Source organism: Mesoplodon mirus (genome assembly GCF_964341445.2).
Source record: "Mesoplodon mirus genome assembly, chromosome: 6".
NCBI classification, from domain to species: Eukaryota; Metazoa; Chordata; class Mammalia; order Artiodactyla; family Ziphiidae; genus Mesoplodon; species Mesoplodon mirus.
The window spans coordinates 81,921,589-81,944,046 of record NC_138982.1 but is presented as its reverse complement, the minus strand read 5'-3'; the positions used below and the strand labels follow the sequence as shown (position 1 = coordinate 81,944,046).

General features: G+C 44.0%; 1 protein-coding gene across 2 annotated transcripts in view; it reads right to left on the bottom strand.

The window, feature by feature from the left end:
* Positions 1–22,458, bottom strand: part of B4GALT4 (beta-1,4-galactosyltransferase 4) — a 30,554-nt gene that overhangs the window by 5,000 nt on the left and 3,096 nt on the right. For both annotated transcript variants that reach the window (XM_082625599.1, XM_082625600.1), the window contains exons 2-6: positions 14,279–14,677; positions 10,922–11,154; positions 8,339–8,526; positions 2,260–2,382; positions 22–126 (exon numbers count right to left, since the gene is read on the bottom strand). In XM_082625599.1, the coding sequence (XP_082481725.1) occupies positions 22–126; positions 2,260–2,382; positions 8,339–8,526; positions 10,922–11,154; positions 14,279–14,531 (902 nt within the window). In that variant the 5' untranslated portion in view covers positions 14,532–14,677. The remainder of the gene's footprint in view (positions 1–21; positions 127–2,259; positions 2,383–8,338; positions 8,527–10,921; positions 11,155–14,278; positions 14,678–22,458) is intronic.

The window sequence follows — 22,458 nt, the reverse complement described above, 5'->3', positions numbered from 1 at the left end:
GCACGTGGATCCAGGACTTACCGTTCTATATTCACCTCATTGCCTTGGTCTCTATTGTGGAAGATCATAGTGTATTTACCCACTTCAGGCAGTGGCCGGGTTATTTTCATTCTATGAAGCTCAACCCTGGAAAAATAAGAGGTGTTTAAAAAAAAATTCTATCCCAATTATCTACCACTAGGCACTTAAAAAAGAATCATTTGCAAAAATTTACATATATGTGCACTTACACATATCTTGATTATTTAGGTATTAAAAAAAAAGAATTTTCTTATGTTGGGCCTCAGGCAATAAGTCCATAGAAGAATCACCCTTAATATTTACTACTGAAGTACAAAGAAGATGTGTCAATTTACACTTTGTCATTTTCCAGAAACAACTGAGAAAATACATCTTTAAAAAATCAAGGGCTTCCCTGGTGGCGCAGTGGTTGAGAGTCCGCCTGCCGATGCAGGGGACGCGGGTTCGTGCCCTGGTCTGGGAAGATCCCACATGCTGCAGAGCGGCTGGGTCCGTGAGCCGTGGCCGCTGAGCCTGCGCGTCCGGAGCCTGTGCTCCTCAACGGGAGAGGCCACAACAGTGAGAGGCCCACATACCGCAAAAAAAAAAAAAAAATCAAGTCTCTTAGGATCCCTACTTTACTTAGTGTTTCCTTCTTTTAACAGGCAAAGTAATGACTGTTAACTGTCACAAACCTAGGTTCAAACCTAGACTTTGTTATTTACAACCTTGGTAAGTCAATTCATTATTCCAGGCCTGGGTTTCCCGGACCGTAAAATGGCAATGGTGTTACAGAGTTGATCTCACAGGCTCAAATGAGACCGTCCACATGGAACATTCTTTGCAAACTGTAATGTACTATATAAGCAGAAAGAGGGTGGTGCCTGTTGCACAGGTGAGTAAATAAGTATTTAGTAAAGAAATTTCAGCAAATGTTTATGCTCGAATCAGTTGGTCTATCCATAGCATTAGTCAAGAACCACTCTGGAGGCCATGATGTTCTCATCAAATGAAAGCAAAACTTGGGGATCCCCTTTACCTTGAAACCGAGGAGCAACAGGAAAAAAAGAGAGTGAAGATACATCATCAGTGTAAAATTCTACTCACCGTCCCTTCTGGGCAGTGAAATGGATTTGGGGAACATGATGGATACAGTTGACTCCGAGCCCTTGCTATTCCTGCCCTGAAATCTAGCAGGTACCTCTGTCCACTTCATAAGCCAGGGCCACACAGGCTGCTGATGGGCTGGGCCATGAAGTGCCGCTGCCCATCACTACGGCCATTTCTATGCAGCCTTTGGTCAGGGAGATCCTTTCCCTCCTGCCAGAAACATTCCAGAGACTCTCAGCCTAGACCTGGGAACAAGACCAGCATGGAGCCCGGCTTCTTCATGCAATGGAAAAGCAATGGAAAACATCTGGCAGCCACACGTCTATTAATTCAGAACACCAGCTGAGAAATTTTCTTTCTAAGAGGCAACAACAGGAGGAAAGGGGGTCTCCTAATAGAAAGACCTTGCTGTTACAAGCCTGAAGATACTGGCCCCAGGCTCTTGAATAATTACTTATTTCTGGGAGTTAGGGATACCCATAACTATCTGGCCATGAAACCCAAGTTCAGGGAAGGGGGCTGAGAGGGGAGACCAGGCATATCCCCTTTGAATCCCCCAGAGCAGAAGGGAGTCCAAGGGAATCTGAGGGTCGTGCCAGCAGCTCCGAGTCAGGCCAGGGAGTCAGGCCAGCAGCTGCTCCCACGGAGTGCGGGGCTGGCTCGTGTATAAGGAGAGGACATCTTGGCCTGCTTCGGGGCGTGCAACTCCTCACAGGCTGCTGGCACTCCCTGCTCTGCACGCTGGGAACTACCAGGGTCGCCTGGGGTCTGAGAGAAAGCAGAGGCTTGAACAGGCCTCTGGCCACCTTCCTCAGGTGGCAGTTTTGCAAACGCTCTGGTCTGGGACTTGCCATTCACGGGTGAGACTCTATCTCAGTAGATAATACCTGCTGACAAGTCCACAGAGACCTCCACCAACACTCCTGGACCCCGGACCCCGGACCCCCATTAGCCAGGACTTCACCACCCTCCATCATTTCTGAACTGCCAGTGGCAAAGAGCGATTCGGGCCGCCTTGCTCACCCCCACCCCCTGCCACCCTTCAAGCCCAAGTCGGAGCCTCATGACCTGCTGGCCTGGCATCCACAGGAACTATACACAACCACTGCTAGCAGAGCCCCGTGAAGGGGACCCGTCTCTGTTGTTCACCTGAGTCTGAGGTCATCGTCTTCGCCTCCCCATCCCCAGTAGTTGTTAGAGAATCCATTCACCTTGAAAAACTGCTCTCGGCTTAGGGCAGTAACACCCCCAAAATACCCACTGTAACGTAACCTGGAGCGAAAGAGAGAAGAGAAAGGGTAAGAATGTTAGTGCAAAGTCCTCTTGTTCTCCACAGATGCTTCAGAAGTCTCGGACTGCAGGGCGGGCATTCTAGGAACACTTTGAAGACCATGCACTTCCACCCACCCACTCCTGCTTGACATCCACCTCCCCACGTTCTTGGCCTTCTGTCCTCTGTCTAGACAAGCTCTCACATCTGCTCACTAAGCAAGGTGCCACCCACCTTTTATTGTTAGTGTTTGTGTGCAGAGGTCTACAGAGGTACCTGTAAATGTGCACTATAACATCAGACCTGGATGATAGATTTCACCTCGTGTGCCAATCCAGTGACTAGTTGTGGCTGCCAAGGGCTCTGGGTTAAGAGTATTCTGAGGCTGCATCCAGGTTCGGTGTGAACGAGTGGCTTTTGTACTTTTCCTTTTTTTTTAGGGAGTGGGGTGGAGAGCAGGAGAGAGCTCCCGTAAACACTTTTTATGCAGACCTCCACTTATATGCATACAAATCTCCGTCTCAGAGTCTGTTTCCTGGAGAGCCCAACATACCTTAATAACCCCGAGGTTTCTGGCTTGGGCAACTAGGTAGGTGACAGTGCCTCTCACAGAAACAGGGTATACAAACTGATAATTAGGTTTTGAGAAGAAGACAAATTACGGTTTGGATAAACTGAATATGAGGTACCCTTGGGGCTTTTGCCAGTGGGAAAAAGGATACAGGGTCCAAGTTCAATACAGAGGAGTGGCTACAGAGATAGCTTTGGAAATAAGCTGTCAAGAGGTGGTACCTGAAGGCACAAGGGTAGGGAAAGCTGCCCGAAGACAATGTAGTAAGTGAAAAGAGGAGAGTAAAAAGGGTGGAGCTGTGGGTATACCAACAAGGAAAAGGGGAAAGAAAAGAGGTCAAGAGGTCCTGGTCAGAGAGCGCTTCCCACTCATTTAGGACTCATGGATTATTGGTAGACAAATTAACAGATCTGAGAAATAAAGATGTCCCTTGAATAGAACAGTGTAACAATTCAGAAGTGTTAATGAAGGCAGCTTAATAACTTGGATGTTACTGAATAAGAGGATGTGAATATATATGGAGGATTTCTAACTTTAATTAATGTCAGTTCAAAGTATTCCAGGACCAATAAAATGTCTGCTTTTCTAGATAATAATAAAAACCAAAAGGAAACATCAATAATCATGTAGACACTTGCCATCTAATAGGTGGAGTCCCAAAAGTTAATTTGTAGCTCAGCTGTTTGTTTCTGTGTTCTGAGTACAGATGGGGAGGACCCTGCTTAACCCACAATGGAAATAGATTTACTTATATACCCCCAACCTAAAATTCTGGAAAATAACAACCCAAAACAAACAAAAAGAACAAAGTGCTCAGAAGGCAGCTATTACTGACCAAGACATTGACTGCAGTGACTTGTTGCCATGGTTACTGGACTCTGTTTGGCTGGGAAGGGGTTCCTAAACTACCTGAAAACTAGCAGCTTCATCAGAACACTGAGTGGAACCACTGCCCAGGCATAACCTGCCACGCGCCACCCTCCTGGGGCCACCAGGAGGGAACCAGCACTGATGACTTGGTAGTGACCTATTAAGTAACGACTACCCGCTGTGTGCAAAGCAGCTGGCTAAACGCTAGAGTAAGTGGGCCCTGCCCTCACACACAGTTGATAGTCCAGCAAGAGAGGTGAATGTTATCAGGATTCTGAGGAAGGAGATGCCACACGTCAGGGCAGGTGGGCCTGGGAGGATTCAGACAAGTAGAAAACTGGGGGAACTCCTGGTGATCAGAACTCCGTGATGAAAGGCCGAGAGGGAGAAAAGGGCAGGCTGTGTGAGGAGCACCGAGAGGCCAGTTTAGCTGCAGTGGGAGGCGCAGGAGGAGACCAGTTGGAAAGAAAGGTTAAAGAAGTATCAGTTCCTCAGTTGCCTCTTAGGTGCCAAATATCTACACGTTTATTGATCTTTCCTTCTGGTTTTTCTTCTTATCTAGAAAAGCGTGAATAGTTGATTGGCCCTGAAACAGTTTTACTTATTTTTAAAGGACTGTAAGGCCCAAGGGTAGGGAAAATGGGGTCATTAAATAACAGTAAAGTCCTTGTAGAAAGCAGGCAGGTACCAAAGGAATTCTTGGCAATAAAATTTCCCACAGGCTAGTACAGATCTTTATCACGGACCCATAATCACTGGCATAAACAAGATTTATTTCTGTCTTCATCAGAGTCTGAGATAGTTGAGACAAGTTGCTTTAACTTCTTCCCTCTGCATGTGTGTAAGGTGAAAACACTTCTTGCACTTCCCTTCATACTCATGGGGCAGTTGTGACAATGAATAGTGTGCTGATTTAAGCTCTGTGGCACAGGGACACACAGTTACCAGCAGAGGGCAGACACTTAGCCACCTGCAACTGCACCTGCCAGCAACTAGAGGGACTTTGCCCAAAGGAGGAAAGGCAATAACTAAGGAGGAGGAAGACAACTCCTACATTACCTATGCCAACCTCCCTCAAACCACAGAAGATGAGGCAGTTTACATGATACATACAATAAAGTAGAAAAACATAAATGACAAACCAGGAGGAGAGGAAAACTTCAATCAGATAGAAGATTAGAATAGGAAATATATTAGAACTCTGATCTGCAAATAAGATTCTTTTCAGCTTCTAAAAGAAGGTCATGGATTTGACTCTGAGCTTCCTGCATCCAGATCAAAAGAGGAGACACATTCAATCACCTGGTTTACATTAGGAAAACTGTCAGTTACTCAAGGAAGACAAAGGCTTCCCGAGTTCTAGTTATAAAAGAAATGTCTGGCCAATTACAATAGCAAGTTAAAACAGCAACATTCGTACAGGGGCTCTTTTTAGAGTGAGTGGCATCTGATAAAACCCAGGATCATCACACCAAAGTTTTACTCAAGATCAGTTCCCAGCAGGAATGCCCAAGAACTCATTTTCTTATGGTCCAGCTTAATGCAAAGATAAAATCTAGAATCCCAACAAAAGGCCTGTCCTTGATACAATCCTGTGTATCCATACTCCAAAAACAAACAAATGAGAAAACAATCCTGTGTGATTGTAATTTCTCACCACAGATGTCTAGAAAGACTGGGCAATGGGAAGTTATCACCCATGTCAAGGGTCTGAAGTACAGGTAATCTATGTCATAGAGAGTGACATCTTAATACCAATGAGTGAGCAGATGGCTAACACGCTTCTGAAAATACCAAGGTACCCGGCCATGATATGCTGCTTTCTTCAGTGCAGAGGTGGCTCACAGACCAGAAAGCAAAACCTCCAGATAATGATCAAGTTCCCCAAAAGAAAAAGTCCTGGGATTCTCTTCCAGACCCTTCTCCTGCCCTCTGGCCCCACAGCCCCTGGAGCATGGAGGCAGGAGTGGGCATCTGCCCCTCATCTTCTCCCCTCCTGCCTTGCTCCATCCCATACACTAAAGGCCAGCTGAACTGACCTTTCTCCTGTCATTCCTGGCTGTAACCATGTGTCAGCAGCACTCTAATTCCTTCCACAGGCACTCCAAACTCCTTACCAGACTGAACAACGCCTGCCTAACCTGGCCCCTGCCTACCCTCATCTCTAGCGTCTCCTCCCTCCACCATCCCAGACATTCATTCTCCAGCACTAATGAACTCCCCGCCTTTCCTCAAAACCTGTGCCATGTTTTCTCTTGCTTCCACATCTTGGAACTCTGCTGGGAAGCTCCCACTGATTCCACAAGATGGAGATGCCACATTTCCTGGACAACAGCTTTAAACCCTTCCCTAGCTGTTTCTTTTTTTTTTTTTTTTTTTTTTTTTTTGCAGTACGCGGGCCTCTCACTGTTGTGGCCTCTCCCGTTGCGGAGCACAGGCTCCGGACGCACAGGCTTAGCGGCCATGGCTCACGGGCCCAGCCGCTCCGCGGCATATGGGATCCTCCCAGACCGGGGCACGAACCCGTATCCCCTGCATCGGCAGGCGGACTCTCAACCACTGCGCCACCAGGGAGGCCCCCTAGCTGTTTCTTAAAGAGAGTGTACTCTCACCCATTGTGGCTTATTCTAGGTATTTGTTTATATCCCACACTTTACACAGGGACTGGGTTTAACGTCTGTACCTGAGGCAAAGATCGCTTGCAGTCAGCGTTACTCTTGGAAATCTCTTAAACAGTCCAAAGTGAGAAACCTACACAATAAGAGCAACATGGAAACCAAGAGCAAGGGAGGCATCAAGAGATTCATGGTTTGCAAAAACTTCTTTAGCACTATTCTGTACCCAGTTTTGTACAGATCACTGGGATCTCTGCTTAAGGCACCACTAACCAACAAAACCTTGTTGTCATCTTCAACTTCTCCCTCTCTCCCAGCTCTCACTTCCTCCCAGCAACAAAGGCCTGCTGAGCCAACCTCCCAAGAGACTCCTAACTGATGTTACAGAGCTCTCCCCTCCATCCTCACCCTCGCTCTCCAATCCAGGCTCTCTTCCATGGATGGATCCAACCTGGGATCTTTGAAAGCCTTGGTAGTCGAGGTGTGATTCACAGATCAAACCTTGCTGCCAAAATATCACCTGGGAGCTGGTTAGATATACAGAATCTCACAACAGAATCTGCATTTTAACAGAATCCCTAGATGATTCGTATGCACATTTGAATTCCAGACTCACTGGCTGAAAATGCAAATCTGATCCTGTCATCCCAGTGGACATGCTATTATAGGGACCAACAGATTATAGCCCGCAGCCCTCATCCGGCTTACCAACTGTTTTTGTATGGTTTGTGAAGTAACGATGGTTTTTACTTTTCTAAATGACTGAGAAAAAATAAAAAGAATATTTCACACACACACAAAAAGAGATTCATGGTTTGCATCTCATGCTCACTTCCCAGAGTAGACGCTGGTGGAACCTCCCATTTTATTTTATAGTGTTATAGTTCTCTCTCCCTCGGCCTCACCCCCACCCCGAACTCTCCCCCTCATTAGCATGTGCTCCTAGTTGAATTTGCACAAGTGAAGTGCGAAGCTGACACAGCTCCACTGCAGCTGCCTGTCTCCCCACAGCAGTACACACCAGGGAGTGCTGTGGGGATGGGCACTCGGCCTCATTCAGATCGGTCTCAGGGCCCCTAGTGCAGTAGCACCCCACATGTGAGCACACACGAGGGGCAGGGCTTGGTGGAGGCTGACAGGTAAGTGTGCACACATATAAGTGAACATATAGTTTCCCTTGTGGAGAACTTTCTTGGTCGCTATTTCCCCTCAGTTGTTCTCAAATAGGAACTGGTACAAAATAAGGTTGAAAAGCAGCTATGCCTCTCCATGTGTGTGTGTGGTGGAGGGTGGGATGGGGCGGGGCGGGGGGGGCATGAAAGCAGAAATGACGGTGCCTGGCTCTTCCCACAGTGACTTTGAGAGAAGGGAACTTGTCCTGGGTGTCCTGGCTCCTGAGCAGACCACCTGATGGACATGCCCCTTCCCAGTCTCCCTCCAGACTCGGTCTGGAAAGAAATCACAGTCTCACAAAAGAGGCCTAAAAGGCCTAAAAGCTGACCTGGAGGCACACTCTTGTTGCCTCTTAGAGGCAGAAGGCAGGGAGAGATAGCTAAGTTATTTGAGTTCTACTCAGCGTGGGAGCCCTTGCAAAAGTTCCACCAGGTGGGCCCTGCAGGCGAGGCTGGCCGCCATTTGCAAAGCTTGCACTATTTTCCCTCCCCTCTTCTCTCCCTTTTTATCTTTGTGATCCTCTGCCAAGGCTGCTGGCGGATTTTTTCCTAATAAGAAAAAAAATCGTATTTCTCTAATTTCTCTAGTTTTGAACTTTAAGTGATATGTCAGGGGCCATTTTTCCTATTTCTCATTTTCTGCAGACACCGTGGACACAGTGTCTGCACAGCCTTGATGATAACAGGCCAGGCTTCTGACCTAAGGCAGCTGTGAGCAGAGCCGCCTTACCTGTACCCAGTGCTGTTCCTGCCAACCACCAGATGCCTGGGCTGATCCTCACACTTGTAAAGGTTCAAATCGTTCTCGGGCACCAGGTCCACATCATGGAATATGAAGCAGTCCCAAATTTCATCCTTGAGAGCTTCTAGATAGCCCACATTCAGGAGTTTGGCGCGATTAAACTTTTTACTTCCAGCCTATAGATATGGAAATTAGAACTTGAAAAGTTCCTGAGACAAGATTTCACACTGTTCCCCTGTTCAGTTCACATGCAGGAGCTGGTATTATTCTTGCTAATGCACAAGAGTATACATATGACATGAAAATCTGACACAGTAGATGCAATAACAATAACAGGCCCTTTGTGCTCTTCTTTATGCTTCATACATACTTGTATTCCATAACTAAAAACACCTTGAAATGAAGAGTTGTTGTTTAACAGGTTTGGAGTTTCAGTTTTGCAAGATGAAAGGTTAGTTGAGATTATTTGCACAATAATGTGAACAAACTTAACCCTACTGAACTCTGCAATAAAAATGGTTAAGATGGTAAATTTTATGTTATGTGTATTTTACAACAATATTTTTTAAAAACCATAGTTTTAAAACACTAATAAAGATAACTCTAAAAAAATTTTAAACATACCTTTATTTATTCCATGTAAAACCACAAAACCTTTCTTACATACCAGTCATGCCAAGTAGAATCACTGCTTCGCTGTTCAGCTCTTAGCTAATCCCAATCTTGCCCCATGTAACAAATTTACACTAAGCTCCCCAAAAAATATAGCTTGCCAGAAAGGATCAAGAAATCCTGACCTATAAACAGAGAAGGTTACTGCCCATATACCTAAGCTACTTAAAAGTCTCGTGGAATCACTGTTAAGAGAACCCGGATTTAACACTTCATGGCAGACACTAATCCTCATAGTGGCCTTACAGAGGAGATTCGTTACTGGGTAAGGAAAGAACACAAATAAACCAGTAATATAATCAAAGCTATAGTATGAAACATTTTTTTACAGTAGTAATTTTTTCATGGCTATTTGGATCAAATTCCTTAAGAATAAATTCCAGTTCAATAAACAGGTTATCATAACAAAAGTATAGGCAGTTCTCAAAACTCACCACAGTACTTTCCTGAAAAGAATAACATAAAGCAGACATATTTTTCTATTCATAAAAATATATACTGGGGGTTGCTGTCCTGAGTAAGAACTCTGAATGACTTAACAATGTTAAAAACAAAAATAATGATAAACCAATATTACAGTTAAATTTTGTTTCAAATCCTCATAAAATGGGGATAGATGTAATATATATATGCACATTAATTTTTAAGACCCCCAGTTTATTATAAAGTATACATTGCAGAATAGCATCCTCTGATCTGTCAAAAGTTTTCCTAAAACAAATATTACCAGTTATGACCAATATTAGGCATATACTTAATGATTTTCCTTGCATTCGGAGCATTTGTAAGGATTTGAGGGGGAATTATTTGGATGGCCCAGGACAATTTTGAAAAGACAGCCATGTATAGTTGTTGATGTCTTATTTTTCTTTCAATAAATGTTAATACCAGATAGAGGCACCTTAAATCACCCACTCCACTTAGAGCTAAACTCTTCAAAGCAGGCTACACTAATACTTACCGTGTTCCTACTAAATCATGCTTTTGGAAGCCAAAAAAGTGAATCATAAGAGTGAAAACTAGGGGCTTCCCTGGTGGCGCAGCGGTTAAGAATCCGCCTGCCAATGCAGGGGACACAGGTTTGATCCCTAGTCTGGGAAGATCCCACATGCCGCGGAGCAACTAAGCCCATGCGCCACAACACCTGAGCCTGTGCTCTAGAGCCCGTGAGCCACAACTATTGAGCCCGCGTGCTGCAACTACTGAAGCCCGCATGCCTAGAGCCCGTGCTCCGCAATGAGAAGCCACCACAATGAGAAGCCACCACAACGAGAAGCCTGCGCATCGCAACGAAAGAGTGGCCCCCGCTCGCTGCAACTAGAGAAAGCTCGCGCACAGCAACGAAGACCCAACACACCCGAAAATAAATAAATTAATTAACTAATAAAATTTATTTTTTTAAAAAGTGAAAACTAAACATAGTGTTCTACATAATAGATAGTGGCAAAGTTAAAGGCAGAAAGGTGGAGACAGTCATAGAATTCCATGGCGATTAACACACAGTAGTCAACTCCTCTGTCTAGATCCCCATTGAATAGCCAGGCTCAATAATAAAGCACAGTTCCAACATCTCATTGTGCAGTGTATAGCAAATGCAGAAGGCAATGTAAGGTCAGTCCCAGGGGAATATCTTTGGGTTGTCACTGTCTGACATGGAAGGGCTCACGAAAGAAAACAGGCTTCCTCCAGAGGATCACTTAAGAGCCAGTAAAATTTCCCAGCACTTATCCCATTATTCCACACTCTGGGACAAGAAGTGCCTTTACTACTTTCAAGGATAAATGAGATAAGAGACCTCACCTTTGATGATAGCTTGATGCCCTTTTACCCAAGACGGACAAAACGCCTCAGAGAGAGGAGGGTGTGGCGGGCAGAGGCCTGGTCTGCCCACACACTCACCTGGTGGATGACGTAGATGCCATACTCCAGCTGCTGCCTCTGCAAGAAGGGGTGAAGGTGTTCTAGCAGGTACAGCAGGTGCTTCTCTCTGTGCCGGTGAGGGATGAGGATGGCGACCCGCTGCAAAGCCCTGCATTCCTCAGGGTGATACCGGCCTCTGTGCACCTTGGGGTTTTCTGCCTGTACTTCTTCCAGAGTGAGATCTGGTTTGAAAACGAGCTTGTTCTGGCCTTCTACAATAAAAACAGGACACAGGAACTAACATGAGCAAGCTCATCAAAGGCTGACAGGCTTACAGGAGCTCGTACATCACACACTTTGTGCTAGTTGCCGGGCACACAATGAGCACTATTGTAAAGCCTCATTTGGTCACGAACTATAACCACAGAATCTATGACTCAGGTTATTGGCTGCAAAAACAAGCAAATGACATATAAGAGCATTCTCTTGTGCTGGGTAACCAGTCCTGGCTCTATGATTCATCCGTAAGTAGGAAATACACTCTGTTCTGAGGACCCTCGTGAAGAGCAGAGGTCAGGGGTAGACTGAGCAACTTCAAATTTGCTCTAACCTCTTTTCCTTCTCAAAATTCCAAAGGAGGGGAAAAAAAACGGAAGCCTCACCCATGGAATGAATGAATGAATCAATCCAACTTTCTTGGTTGTCATAAAAAAAAAAATTCCAAAGGAGGGTGAAGTCTCTTAAAGATCAAGAGCATTCCATGGAATCAAGCTCACGGACAAGGCCCTTTTCCCTAAGGTCCTGCCCTAAGCTCTTGAGAGCTATTCTAACTCCCTGAAGGTAAGGCAGCGAAAGGAAATAGAAACTAGCCTCCCTCCCTAACTCAGCAGTAACAGGTATGGGCAACACCACAAGAATCCTCCCATTGTTCCACGTGGCAAAATCCCCAATGGGGCATTTGCTCAGTGAGTCTGGACACAGCCTGACTGGATGAAATGCAAGACCACCCATGGTAACCAATCTCGTGCAAGGCTTTAAAGATAAGGCTGAAGCCACTGACCCTTGCCTCAGACCCGAATGAACAGGGAATACCGACTGGTAGGAGAGGAGGCAGAGCTCCGGTTAGGGAACACGCTGTTTACAACTCGGGACCTCCCTGGCGTCCAGTGGTTAGGACTCCGCGCTTCCACTGCAGCGGCCACGGGTTCCATCCCTGGTCGAGGAACGAAGACCCCACATGCCACGCAGCATGGCCGAAAAAAAACAAAAACAAGAAGAACTCCGCATATACTGTTCAAGATACTAACTGAGCTATCTGCTTCTGGAGCAAAGCAGTCACCCACCTTTCCGGTGTACGTCACTGTGCCTTGCTCCATGTGACCATCTTCTACCCTGGCCATGGCTGCTTAGACCAGGCTCTACTGTCAACAGCATGGCTGACAGACTCTGCCCAACAGCACCAAGAGCAAATAACTGACCTACAAGAGCCTTTCCACAAGGGTCTACACACAAGACATAGAGTCAGCAGGCAGTAATCCCTACAAACAAACAGTAAGGAAAGGAGTTATAAGGAAAGGCAAGCTACCAGAGCTGCTGGGAGACGATGGGATGGCTGTAGAAATGTCTTCCGGTGTAGCCTGTTCATAAACTCCATCATCTGAATTAACCTGACCATGTCTCTGCTCTCGGCCCTGGAAAGAGCCCCATGCACCAGGTCTGATGTAAACCAGTCCCCTTGCTCACTCCCTCATTGTAGTAGCTTATTATGTGCCCAGTCTTCGGGTGCCTACTTCAACTCACTCTAGCAATCTCCCTTACCGCCCCCGTGATATTTTCTCAAGTTTTATTCCTCCTCGGGTCACTAATGGCCCATCTTAATTTGTCGCTACTTATGTCGCCCTCTGGATCCATACTCAGTACTGTGTCACTGCCCATCTGTTTTCATGAATGCATTTGTTGCTTAAGTATGTTGAGAGAATTCTGAACAAAGGGGATGATACAGTCAGATCTGCATTTCAGTAACTCATTTTGCTATCTCAACTTGTGTCATCTGTGAGCAGAACGATTTCCCTTGAACAATCTGGAATAATGTTTTGGCTTTTCCGTGACTGAGTAAAGAGAAGCAGCATGCCAGTATGATCACACTACAAGTCTATGATGCAATCAGGAAAAAGGATCTGAAGGTTTTGTGCCGCTAAGAGCAAGAAACCTCTGAAGAGCCCTAGGCTGCCCCACAGATAGCTAATTAAGTGTATGCAGAGAGCCACCTCTGTAGGACCAGGGAGGAGCTCTGGACTTCACAGAGCTGGAAAGGATCACCGTGCCTTCATCCTGCCTGCACACTGTCTCCTGGGGAAGAAGGGCAAACATGCAAACGATACACTGACCAGTACAACAACAGAAACAAAGGTGGGCACCCAGGGAGCCTAAGATTAACTCTGGGGCAGTCCCAGAAACCTTTCTGGGAGAGAAGTGATCTAAACTAGATTTCTGATGACTAGACAGGAATCCACCAGACACACATGGGCTGAGGAAAGGCATTCTGGAAAGACACTCCAAGGATTAGCTGGAGAACTATAAGCACTTCGATGTTCTGGAGAATCAGAGGTCTGACAGAACCTTTGTGGGTTATATAGAATATCGCTGTGAGTTTTTCCTAATTAATGTGCTCCCAAAGACCAACTTCTTATTCATTTACATTGAAAGGCAAGATGTCAAAGGAGAATCAAAACATACAACATATTTAAGAAATAAACACAGAAATAAACTAAGACAACACTGAAAACATACTATCCTGTCCCTTGACTCCATATGGTGGGCCAAGAGGATGTTAATAGACATGACATGAGTGGAAGCTTGGATGTGCTGTCATTTCCCTGCAGATGCCAGGAGAACATGCCCAGGTAAGCCCGCTGGTCCCAGGAGGATGAGAAACACTGGGAGCAGAGCCACCGGCCTGGGTCAACTGACCCCCAGCTCATCACACATGCCTAGTGACATGCCTGCTGAGACTTCTGCAGCTGGAGGATCAAATTGGGGACGTTCCCATAATGAATACTACCTGTCAGCAATACAAATACAGCTCACAAACATAACGCTGAGCAACAGAAGCCAGACACAGTAGAGTACTTAGTGTATGTTTCCAATTACATACAGTTCAAAAAAATCTAATGGATGAAATATAAGCTTGGAGTAAGGGTCGTGACTGAAAGAAGCATCTCTGGGGTTCTGGGAAGATTCCATTTCTTAATTTACATACTGGTTCCACTGGTATGTTCATTTTGTGAAACTTAAGTGAGCTGCACACTTCTGATTTTTGTACTTTTCTGTACATTTGTTATATTCAAATAAAAAGTGTATGTACTACTTGTTAAAAAGAAAAAAATAAATACTTACTGAGGTGTGGAGACACAGAAGAGCAGTTGTTAAGGTTTGCTTTTTTCACAGAGGCTTCCTCTGTCACAGTTCCTTTCTTCCCCAAAACTACACCCTTGTTCAAACTAGCCATGAGATCCTTTGCTTTAGGAATCTCTTGAATAGCACCCACAAAGTAGTTACTGGTGGCCCACCCAACCACCGTCAGGCATAAAGTAAAAAGCAACAGTAATCGGAATTTATAGGAAAGGTGGAAAGTTACGTTGAAGCTCATGTCTTTTATTATGCGAGCAGTAGGTATCTCTCGGCCTCACTGAAGGCAAGAAGCTTCAAGTTCAGCTTTTCCAATCTGATTGCAAACCTGATGACAACTGACAGTGCAATGCCTGCTTCTGCTTGGTAGTTCCGCTCCAGCAATCCCTAAAATACAATCACAAAGACATGCTGTTTCAGATGGAAATCCTATCCTGAAATTATTCACATCAGCACAAACTGAAAACCTATCCCCAACCGATTAGCAGTAGTGGGAGTTCTCCAACGAGAGTTTAGAGATCAGAAAACCAGAGATTTTGGAGGTAGAAGGATCCAACCATCTATATACCACAGGAGTTCTCTCTGGGTTCTCACCCCAGCTGTCATTCACCCCAGAAGAAAAGCCATTTCCAGATGCTGCACCGGTGGAGAAAGCAAAGAAGAGACGGTCAATGCCTCCTCAGTTCTGAGCTGGCACAGCCCCAAATTCAGTCCTAATGGTTCTCTTTCTTAGTTGCCCCTTCCTGGCACAGCTTTAAGAGAAGGTGAACTCTTGTTCTAGGGCATATTTTGATCCAAAGAGAAAATAAGGGAAAAGACAAAAGCTCTTCTCCCTCTGTAAGAGCTGGAAAAACATGTTCCTTGAAACAGGATGAAAAATCAAGGATTTTTCAGTTATCAATGTTATCGTCACAATGAGACACTGGCACAGGGCACATCCCAAGAGGTTGGGGAGACGGCAAGGAACACAAAAGGATGCCAACACAGGAGGCCAAATATCTGTAAGAATAACAGAACTATAGCACAGTGTTTAAGATCTGGGGTTTGGGTTTAGACAGAAACTATGAAACCTCGAGCCCATCACTTCACTGAGCCTTGGTCTCCTTACCTGTAAAATGGGGATAAAAATTGTACCTTCCTAGAGAAGTTATTGAGGGATTGGATGACCTAATATATTAACACACAAAGTGTTAGCCCACCTCCTGATGCACAGTAAGCACCCACTAAGTGGGGACCATCACTGTTGTGATCGTTATATTATTTTACTTTACAGTAAATGACTCTAGACTAGGGATGACCTACAGGCAGACACACGGGTGGCTGCCAGAATCACCACTCTACTGTATTTCTGTCAGTTGATGGGTTGTTATTTTGATTTCACACTTCAATTGCATGTAGTGGGATAGTATGAATTCACCTATGCTCTTAGTTCCTGAAAAAATCCAGTTTCTGAGGCCACTTAGCTGAGGGCCCTCCCTGGACCACGGTAAATGCACTAAGATGATGAAGGCTACTTGGCAAGGCCCCACATCCTCTCTGCATTACCAAAACCACGTCTCTCCTCAAATTCTAAACGTGTTATCAGAAGAGTGCGGAAAATGCTAAAGCCAGGACACAGAATCTCCACAGCAAACATATCCTCAATTAAATGGACAGAATGGAGACCAAAATATATTCTGTGCCAAAATAACACAAAAACATGTATGATTAAATCTTAAGTAACAAAAAGAAAAACAGAAAATAAACTCTTGCATAGGATTACCACTAAAATTATAAAGTTAAGAAAACTCTAGAAAGAAATATTACCAAAAGCTAGCAATAATTCTGTTAGGAGTATGGGATTAGCCAGAGGTGCTTTTTACCCTTTTCTTTCATTTTTGTAAAAGTATGACACACTTTTGTCCTTTTGTAATGAAAACAAAGTTGATTTTTTACCTGAGATGTGAGGGACTTCCCTGGTGGTCCAGTGGATAAGCCTCCGTGCTCCCAATGCAGGGGGCCCGGGTTCCATCCCTGGTCAGGGAACTAGATCCTGTATGCTGCAACTAGGGATCCCACAGGCCGCAAGGAAGATCCCACGTGCCTCAACAAAGAGCCCGCACCGCATGCACCGCATGCAGCAACTAAGACCTGGCACAGCCAAATAAATAACTAAATAAATATTAAATAAATAAATAAATGAGACGTGGGGATGTGGTAATTTACTGTGAAAAACAAAAACAAAAACAAAAACAAAACAAAACACCCGCACTTCCCTGGTGGCGCAGTGGTTAAGAATCTGCCTGCCAATGCAGGTTCGAGCCCTGGTCTGGGAAGATCCCACATGCTGCGGAGCAACTAGGCCCATGAGCCACAACTACTAAGCCAGCGCACCTAGAGCCCGTGAGCCACAACTACTGACCCCAGACGCCTAGAGCCCGTGCTCCGCATCAAGAGAAGCCACTGTAATGAGAAGCCTGCCACCACAACGAGTACCCCCGCTCGCTGCAACTAGAGAAAGCCCGCGGCTGTGAAGACCCAACACAACCAAAAATTAATTAATCAATTAGATAATTAATTTTAAAAAAACACCCTTAGCAACTCTCAAGATAGCCTCTTACTTACTAAAGGGTAGTATTCCAAAATTTTAGCTCTACATGAGTTTGAGGGAAACCTAGAACGCATTTCTCTCTAGACACCGTGTTATAAACGTAGGTTAGGTTCCTGGATCAAACCACAAGAGAGAAGATTTGGCCCAGGAAGCAATTAAACAGTATGGCCTGTGTTTAGGGTCTTGTTTGGGGTCTTTAGGCCTTGCTTAGGGTCTTGCTGAAGGCAGTAGTAACTAATTAGAAGATTAATCGCTAATAAGAAGAGTGATCCATTTGTGCATTTACTCTGTGCCATGCACTGGGGCTAAACCACTTGTATTAACTTACTTAATTCTCATCTCAACTTTGTGAGGTAAGAATTATTAGTCTCCTCATTTTATAGAGGAGAAAATGAAGGTTGAGAGATTACGGAACTTGCCTGAGCTCACAAAACTACTAAGTGGTAGAGCTGGGGTCTGAGCCCACGTGCTCAGCTCCAAAGCCTGGGCTTCGGCCACATCCTTCACATGGACGTTTCAGGCTCTTTCCTCCCCTTGGTACCTGGGTGTGTCCAGCACAAACCCTTGAAACATGCAGCCTTCTACCTGTCTCTTCCTGTCCCTTTCCTTGGGACTGTCACTGAAATGGTTTCCTGGATGTCTGTTTTCTTCCCTCCAAGTAACAGTAAGTCTGCAGTTTTCTGGAGCCAGACTACCTCTTGTAGACTTAATTGCAGGAGGCTTAAATGCTAGGATTGGCAACAGTTTTTGATAAAATCTCACTCTTGGAAAAGTTAGACAGGGAACATTTTTTTCTAAGAGCTGCTTACAGAGGGATAATGTTTCAAGAGACGTCTGCCCCGCCTGCTTATCAGCTAAGTGATTGAAGGCAAACACTCTCCCCATGTTTCCATTTCCCCAGCTATAAAACCATTTTTTAAAATTATCTTAATTTACAACATGGCTGTAAGAATTTAATGAGATGACACAGCAAATACACCTAGTACATTCCCAAGGATATAATAAATATCTGTTGACTCTGATTACCAATGATTCATGCTTAAATTTTATCAGAATGCTAACCAAGATGTTATCTCTGGAATTACATATTGAAATACGTATTGAATAATTTTATTTTCTACTTCTCTGTAATTTCCTGTTTTTCTTTCAATGAGTATATACCACTCTTATAATTAAAAAATAATGATTTTTTAAAGAGAGCTCTTTTTAGGGCAGGTCACTCCTGGTTGGTGTTTGGGAAAACATCATCAGACTGGACTTCTTTGTAAAAACATTTAAATAAATGAGAGACCCTGAACTCTCCCTAAAAAGAATTTTCCCTTTCAGTCAAGGCTGTCTTAAGGTGACAGGGGAATCATGGTTATAGAGAACAAATTCAGGTAACATGAAAGAAGTTATTTTAGGGCAAGACTCACCACCCTTTTCCTTTCTAGGCCTGCCCTAGGGTTAATTCAAAATGATGATGTTCTCATAATTTTGTTTTTCCTCCTCTCAATTCAACCAGTCTTTTCTGAGCACCTGCTATTTTCAGGCATAGTGCTAGGCATCAAGGGAATTAAGGTATAGTCCTTGCACTCAGAGTTTATTTCAGTCCTTCCTTAGATTTTAATGTCTGCAATTTGTTTTCAAATACGCCAGCTCTAACCCTGAAAATGGGGGAAATAGTTGAAATAAAATTGGCAAAATATTGAAAAGAACTGAGCAAGGTGATAGGTATCTGAGAGTTCATTTTCTTTTTCACTCTACTTTTTTGTATGCTTGAAATTTTCCATAAACAAAAATCTAGCACGGAAGACAAGTTATAACAAAGGGTATTTTCAGCATGAATGCCAAGTATCATTCTCATTCTCAGAGAATCTCTATATGCACACATTTTTACACCACCATGGGAGGTCAGGGGAGGACACCAGGTGTCACTCCATAAATATTCACTAAGCACCTAGTACCAAGGAGAAAGAATGTGGTCTTCATTCAGCAGCCTAGAGCGCTAAAATCAGCATTTCAATGTCTCTAAATCCATCTGGTAATCCTGCAGACACTGGATGTCTCATAGTGGGCAAGATGTGGCCCCAGGCACAAGGTCCTATTCCCTTGGGCCTCTCTGGGGTAGCACCAATTAAAAGGCTGATATTTTGCTACTCTTTTTACTCCTGCAGAGCTCCTGAGAGCTGACTATTTGCAAACACGTTGTCCTACCTTCCGTGGACCTCTGGTATCATTCTCCCAATTATAGTCCCTTTACCTGGCTTCTGAGTGATCACTGCTGAGACCCTAAAGAAGCAATGGTTCTGTGAAAATTAATAAAGGGAAACCTCACTGAAGTAAGTGGAACTGGGAGGCCAGAAGGGGAGATACAGATCACGTCAATACAGATCCCAATAGGAAGAGACCTACCTTGCATCTTTGGCAGGAAGTGACCCCACTTTACTACCACCAGCAGGAGGAAGAAGTTCTTCTCTTTGTCCAGCAACACCTCAGCCAATGACAGACTGTCACAACTCAGTCAATGAAAAGCCACTATATTTCGATCTCCTAGTTTCCTCCGATGGACTTTTTGTTTATAACAGAGCCTCCCAATTTCCCCTTCTCCTCTATAAAAAAGTTTCTTTTCCTTTGCTTTACTGGACTTGAATGTGGTTTGCCATAGTTGCATGCCCCAAATTGCAATTCTTTGCTGCTCCAGAATAAACCCATTTTGCTTGTAAAATAACTGGCTGTTTTATTGTTTTAGGTTAACAGTTCCCTGGGCAGGAGGCAAGGGTGGGATAGAAATGATGACAGCCATTTACGTGTACAGGTCATTTAAACTCAGACTGAGTTCCTAATGACCAAAACTGTAAGCATTTGAGCAAGAAAATAATGATGGCATTGTATTTTAACCCACAGAATAAAATGAATAGCCATGAGTCCATACTGATATAAATGATCAAATAAATAAATGGGAGGGCTTCCCTGGTGGCGCGGTGGTTGAGAGTCCGCCTGCCGATGCAGGGGACACGGGTTCGTGCCCCAATCCGGGAAGATCCCACGTGCCGCGGAGCGGCTGGGCCCGTGAGCCATGGCCGCTGAGCCTGCGCGTCCGGAGCCTGTGCTCCGCAAAGGGAGAGGCCACAACAGTGAGAGGCCTGAGCACCGCAAATATATATATAAAAATAAATAAATAAATAAATAAATAAATGGGAAACGGCAGCTCTTTCTTACACTAAAATAAGGAAGCAGGAAATGGGGGGGAAAATCACCATTAGGCAAACACCACTGTAAATAATTGTTGCAGACAAGATCCACCAATGGGTGCTAAAATTAGTAGGTAAAAATTTGAGTTTAAACAGTTTGCATAGTCTCGAAGTATCTCCCCTCAAATGATTATTAGCTACAAAGGGAAAGTCAGTAACTTTATATGAAGAAACGTAGCAGATATCACCTTAACCAAGTGATGAAGGCTAATATCACCAGTGATGAGACCTATCAACCTCATGAATCAGTGACGTATTGCACTCTACAAAGTAACTAATCAGTACTTTTCTACAGAATAACTTCATTCTACAAAATAACTAACTGGGACTCTTCAAAAGGGTCAAAATAATGAAAAACAAGGCAAAAATGAGGAACTATCTCAGATTGGAGGAGACTAAGGAGAAATAACTAAATGCAAGGTAAGATCCTTGATAGCCAGTGGAAACAGAAAAAAATTCATTAGCAGGAAAGCTGATGAAATTCAAATAAAGTCTATAGTTTAGTTAATAGTATTGATAACTGAACAATGGTTATGTAAGGGGCTAATATTAGAGGAAGATGAGTGAATTCTCTGTACAATATTTGCAACTTTTCCCTAAGTCTAAAATTAATTAAAATTAAAAGTTAAAATAAAAAGTCAAAGACTGTGTATAATCCAAGTCAACACACAGCAGTAAAATTAACTTACTTCTCAAAGAGAATCACTGTTTTTTGTATTCCTAGTGCCTCAAACTGAGCTGACACATAGTAGGTGCTAAATTTGGTAAATAATGAATGACTTTCTAGGATATACTAGTTGAAACACACAAGGACACACAATAATCCCAGGTTACGACTAAAATAAATGTGACATGGTATAAAAGGAGGAAAAAATAAAGACTAATAAAGAAGGGAAAAATTAACTGGTTAAAATTCCATTTGGGGAAGATTTTTAAAATTGAAAAAGGCTCATATACACTACCAAACGTAAAATAGATAGCTAGTGGGAAGCAGCTGCACAGCACAGAGAGATCAGCTGGTGCTTTGTGACCACCCAGAGGGGTAGGATAGGGAGGGTGGGAGGGAGACGCAAGAGGGAGGGGATATGGGGATATATGTATATGTATAGCTGATTCACTTTGTTATAACGCAGAAACTAACACACCATTGTAAAGCAATTATACTCCAATAAAGATGTTAAAAAAGAAAAAGTCTCACCCCCATGCTAGCTCCCTTCGGTCTACTAATACCAACGCTCTCCTAAGGACAGAGGGCCCCATCTCTAATAAATGGCCCTTTCCCTTAGTCATGCCCACCACCTTTTGCTTCTCTGTCACTGAGTTTCCAAAAGCAGTACTCCTCTCTTCTGACTCTGGGACGAGTTGCTGTCTAGTCTGCCACTTCCTCCCTGAACCCACAGAGCACACCAGAGCAGTGTCCCTGCCTCTGGGCAAGAGCTGCCTGCAGGTCCTGCATCAACTGTTTTACAACAAGGGCTGGCATGAAACAGTCAGGAAACATGAAATCAATTTAACAAGCAAGGGACTGAAATTGTTTTATTTAGTCTTTGTTATGCAGCATGAAAGAATTCCTAAGAATTTCCAATGGGGGATTTTAATGGAGGCTCGTTGTGTACTAATGTGCCATTCTCAGCTATCCCAGAGACTCCTGTAGTGGGGTCACTTGCAGTTCCCTTTCTGCAGTTATTAGAGGCGCATCAATGAGAAGGCTTGAGAAGGTCTGAAGGTCTGAGGTAATGGAGAAAACAAAGGCTTTGAAGTCACAAAGAGCTGAGTACAAATCTGGTTACCAGATGCATGAATGGCTTTGGGCAAGTGACCTAAATTTGATTCCGTTTTGTCATTTATTTTAAAAACATTTTTCAAAGTGTGGTTCCAAGAGTGCCTATATCAAAGACAGAGGGAAATTTGTTAAAATTGTAGATTCCTGGGCCCTACTCCAGAGCTAATGGGTCAGAACAACTGGGCCTGGGACTCAGGAAAATGAATTTTTAACAAGCTCCCCAGTTGAGTCTTATACGCATTAAAGTTTGAGAACCACTGAAATAAGAGATCGGACCTGTAATGCAACAGATCCCTCAGAAACGTTCATTTTCCTTTGGGTGAGGAAAAGCAGTAAGAAGATATGTGAAAAGGAGATTTTAAAAATGCATTTGAATAGCTTTCAACTCCATCATTTAAAAACTTATTCTAAGAAATAATCAGAGAGGTAGACCACGATATTCAAACCAACATTACTAAAATAACCAAAAGTTCAAAAGAATCAAAATGTTAACAATAGGGAGCTGATTTAATTAATTACAATACCTACATATAATGGAACACATGCTTTCCTTAAAATGGTG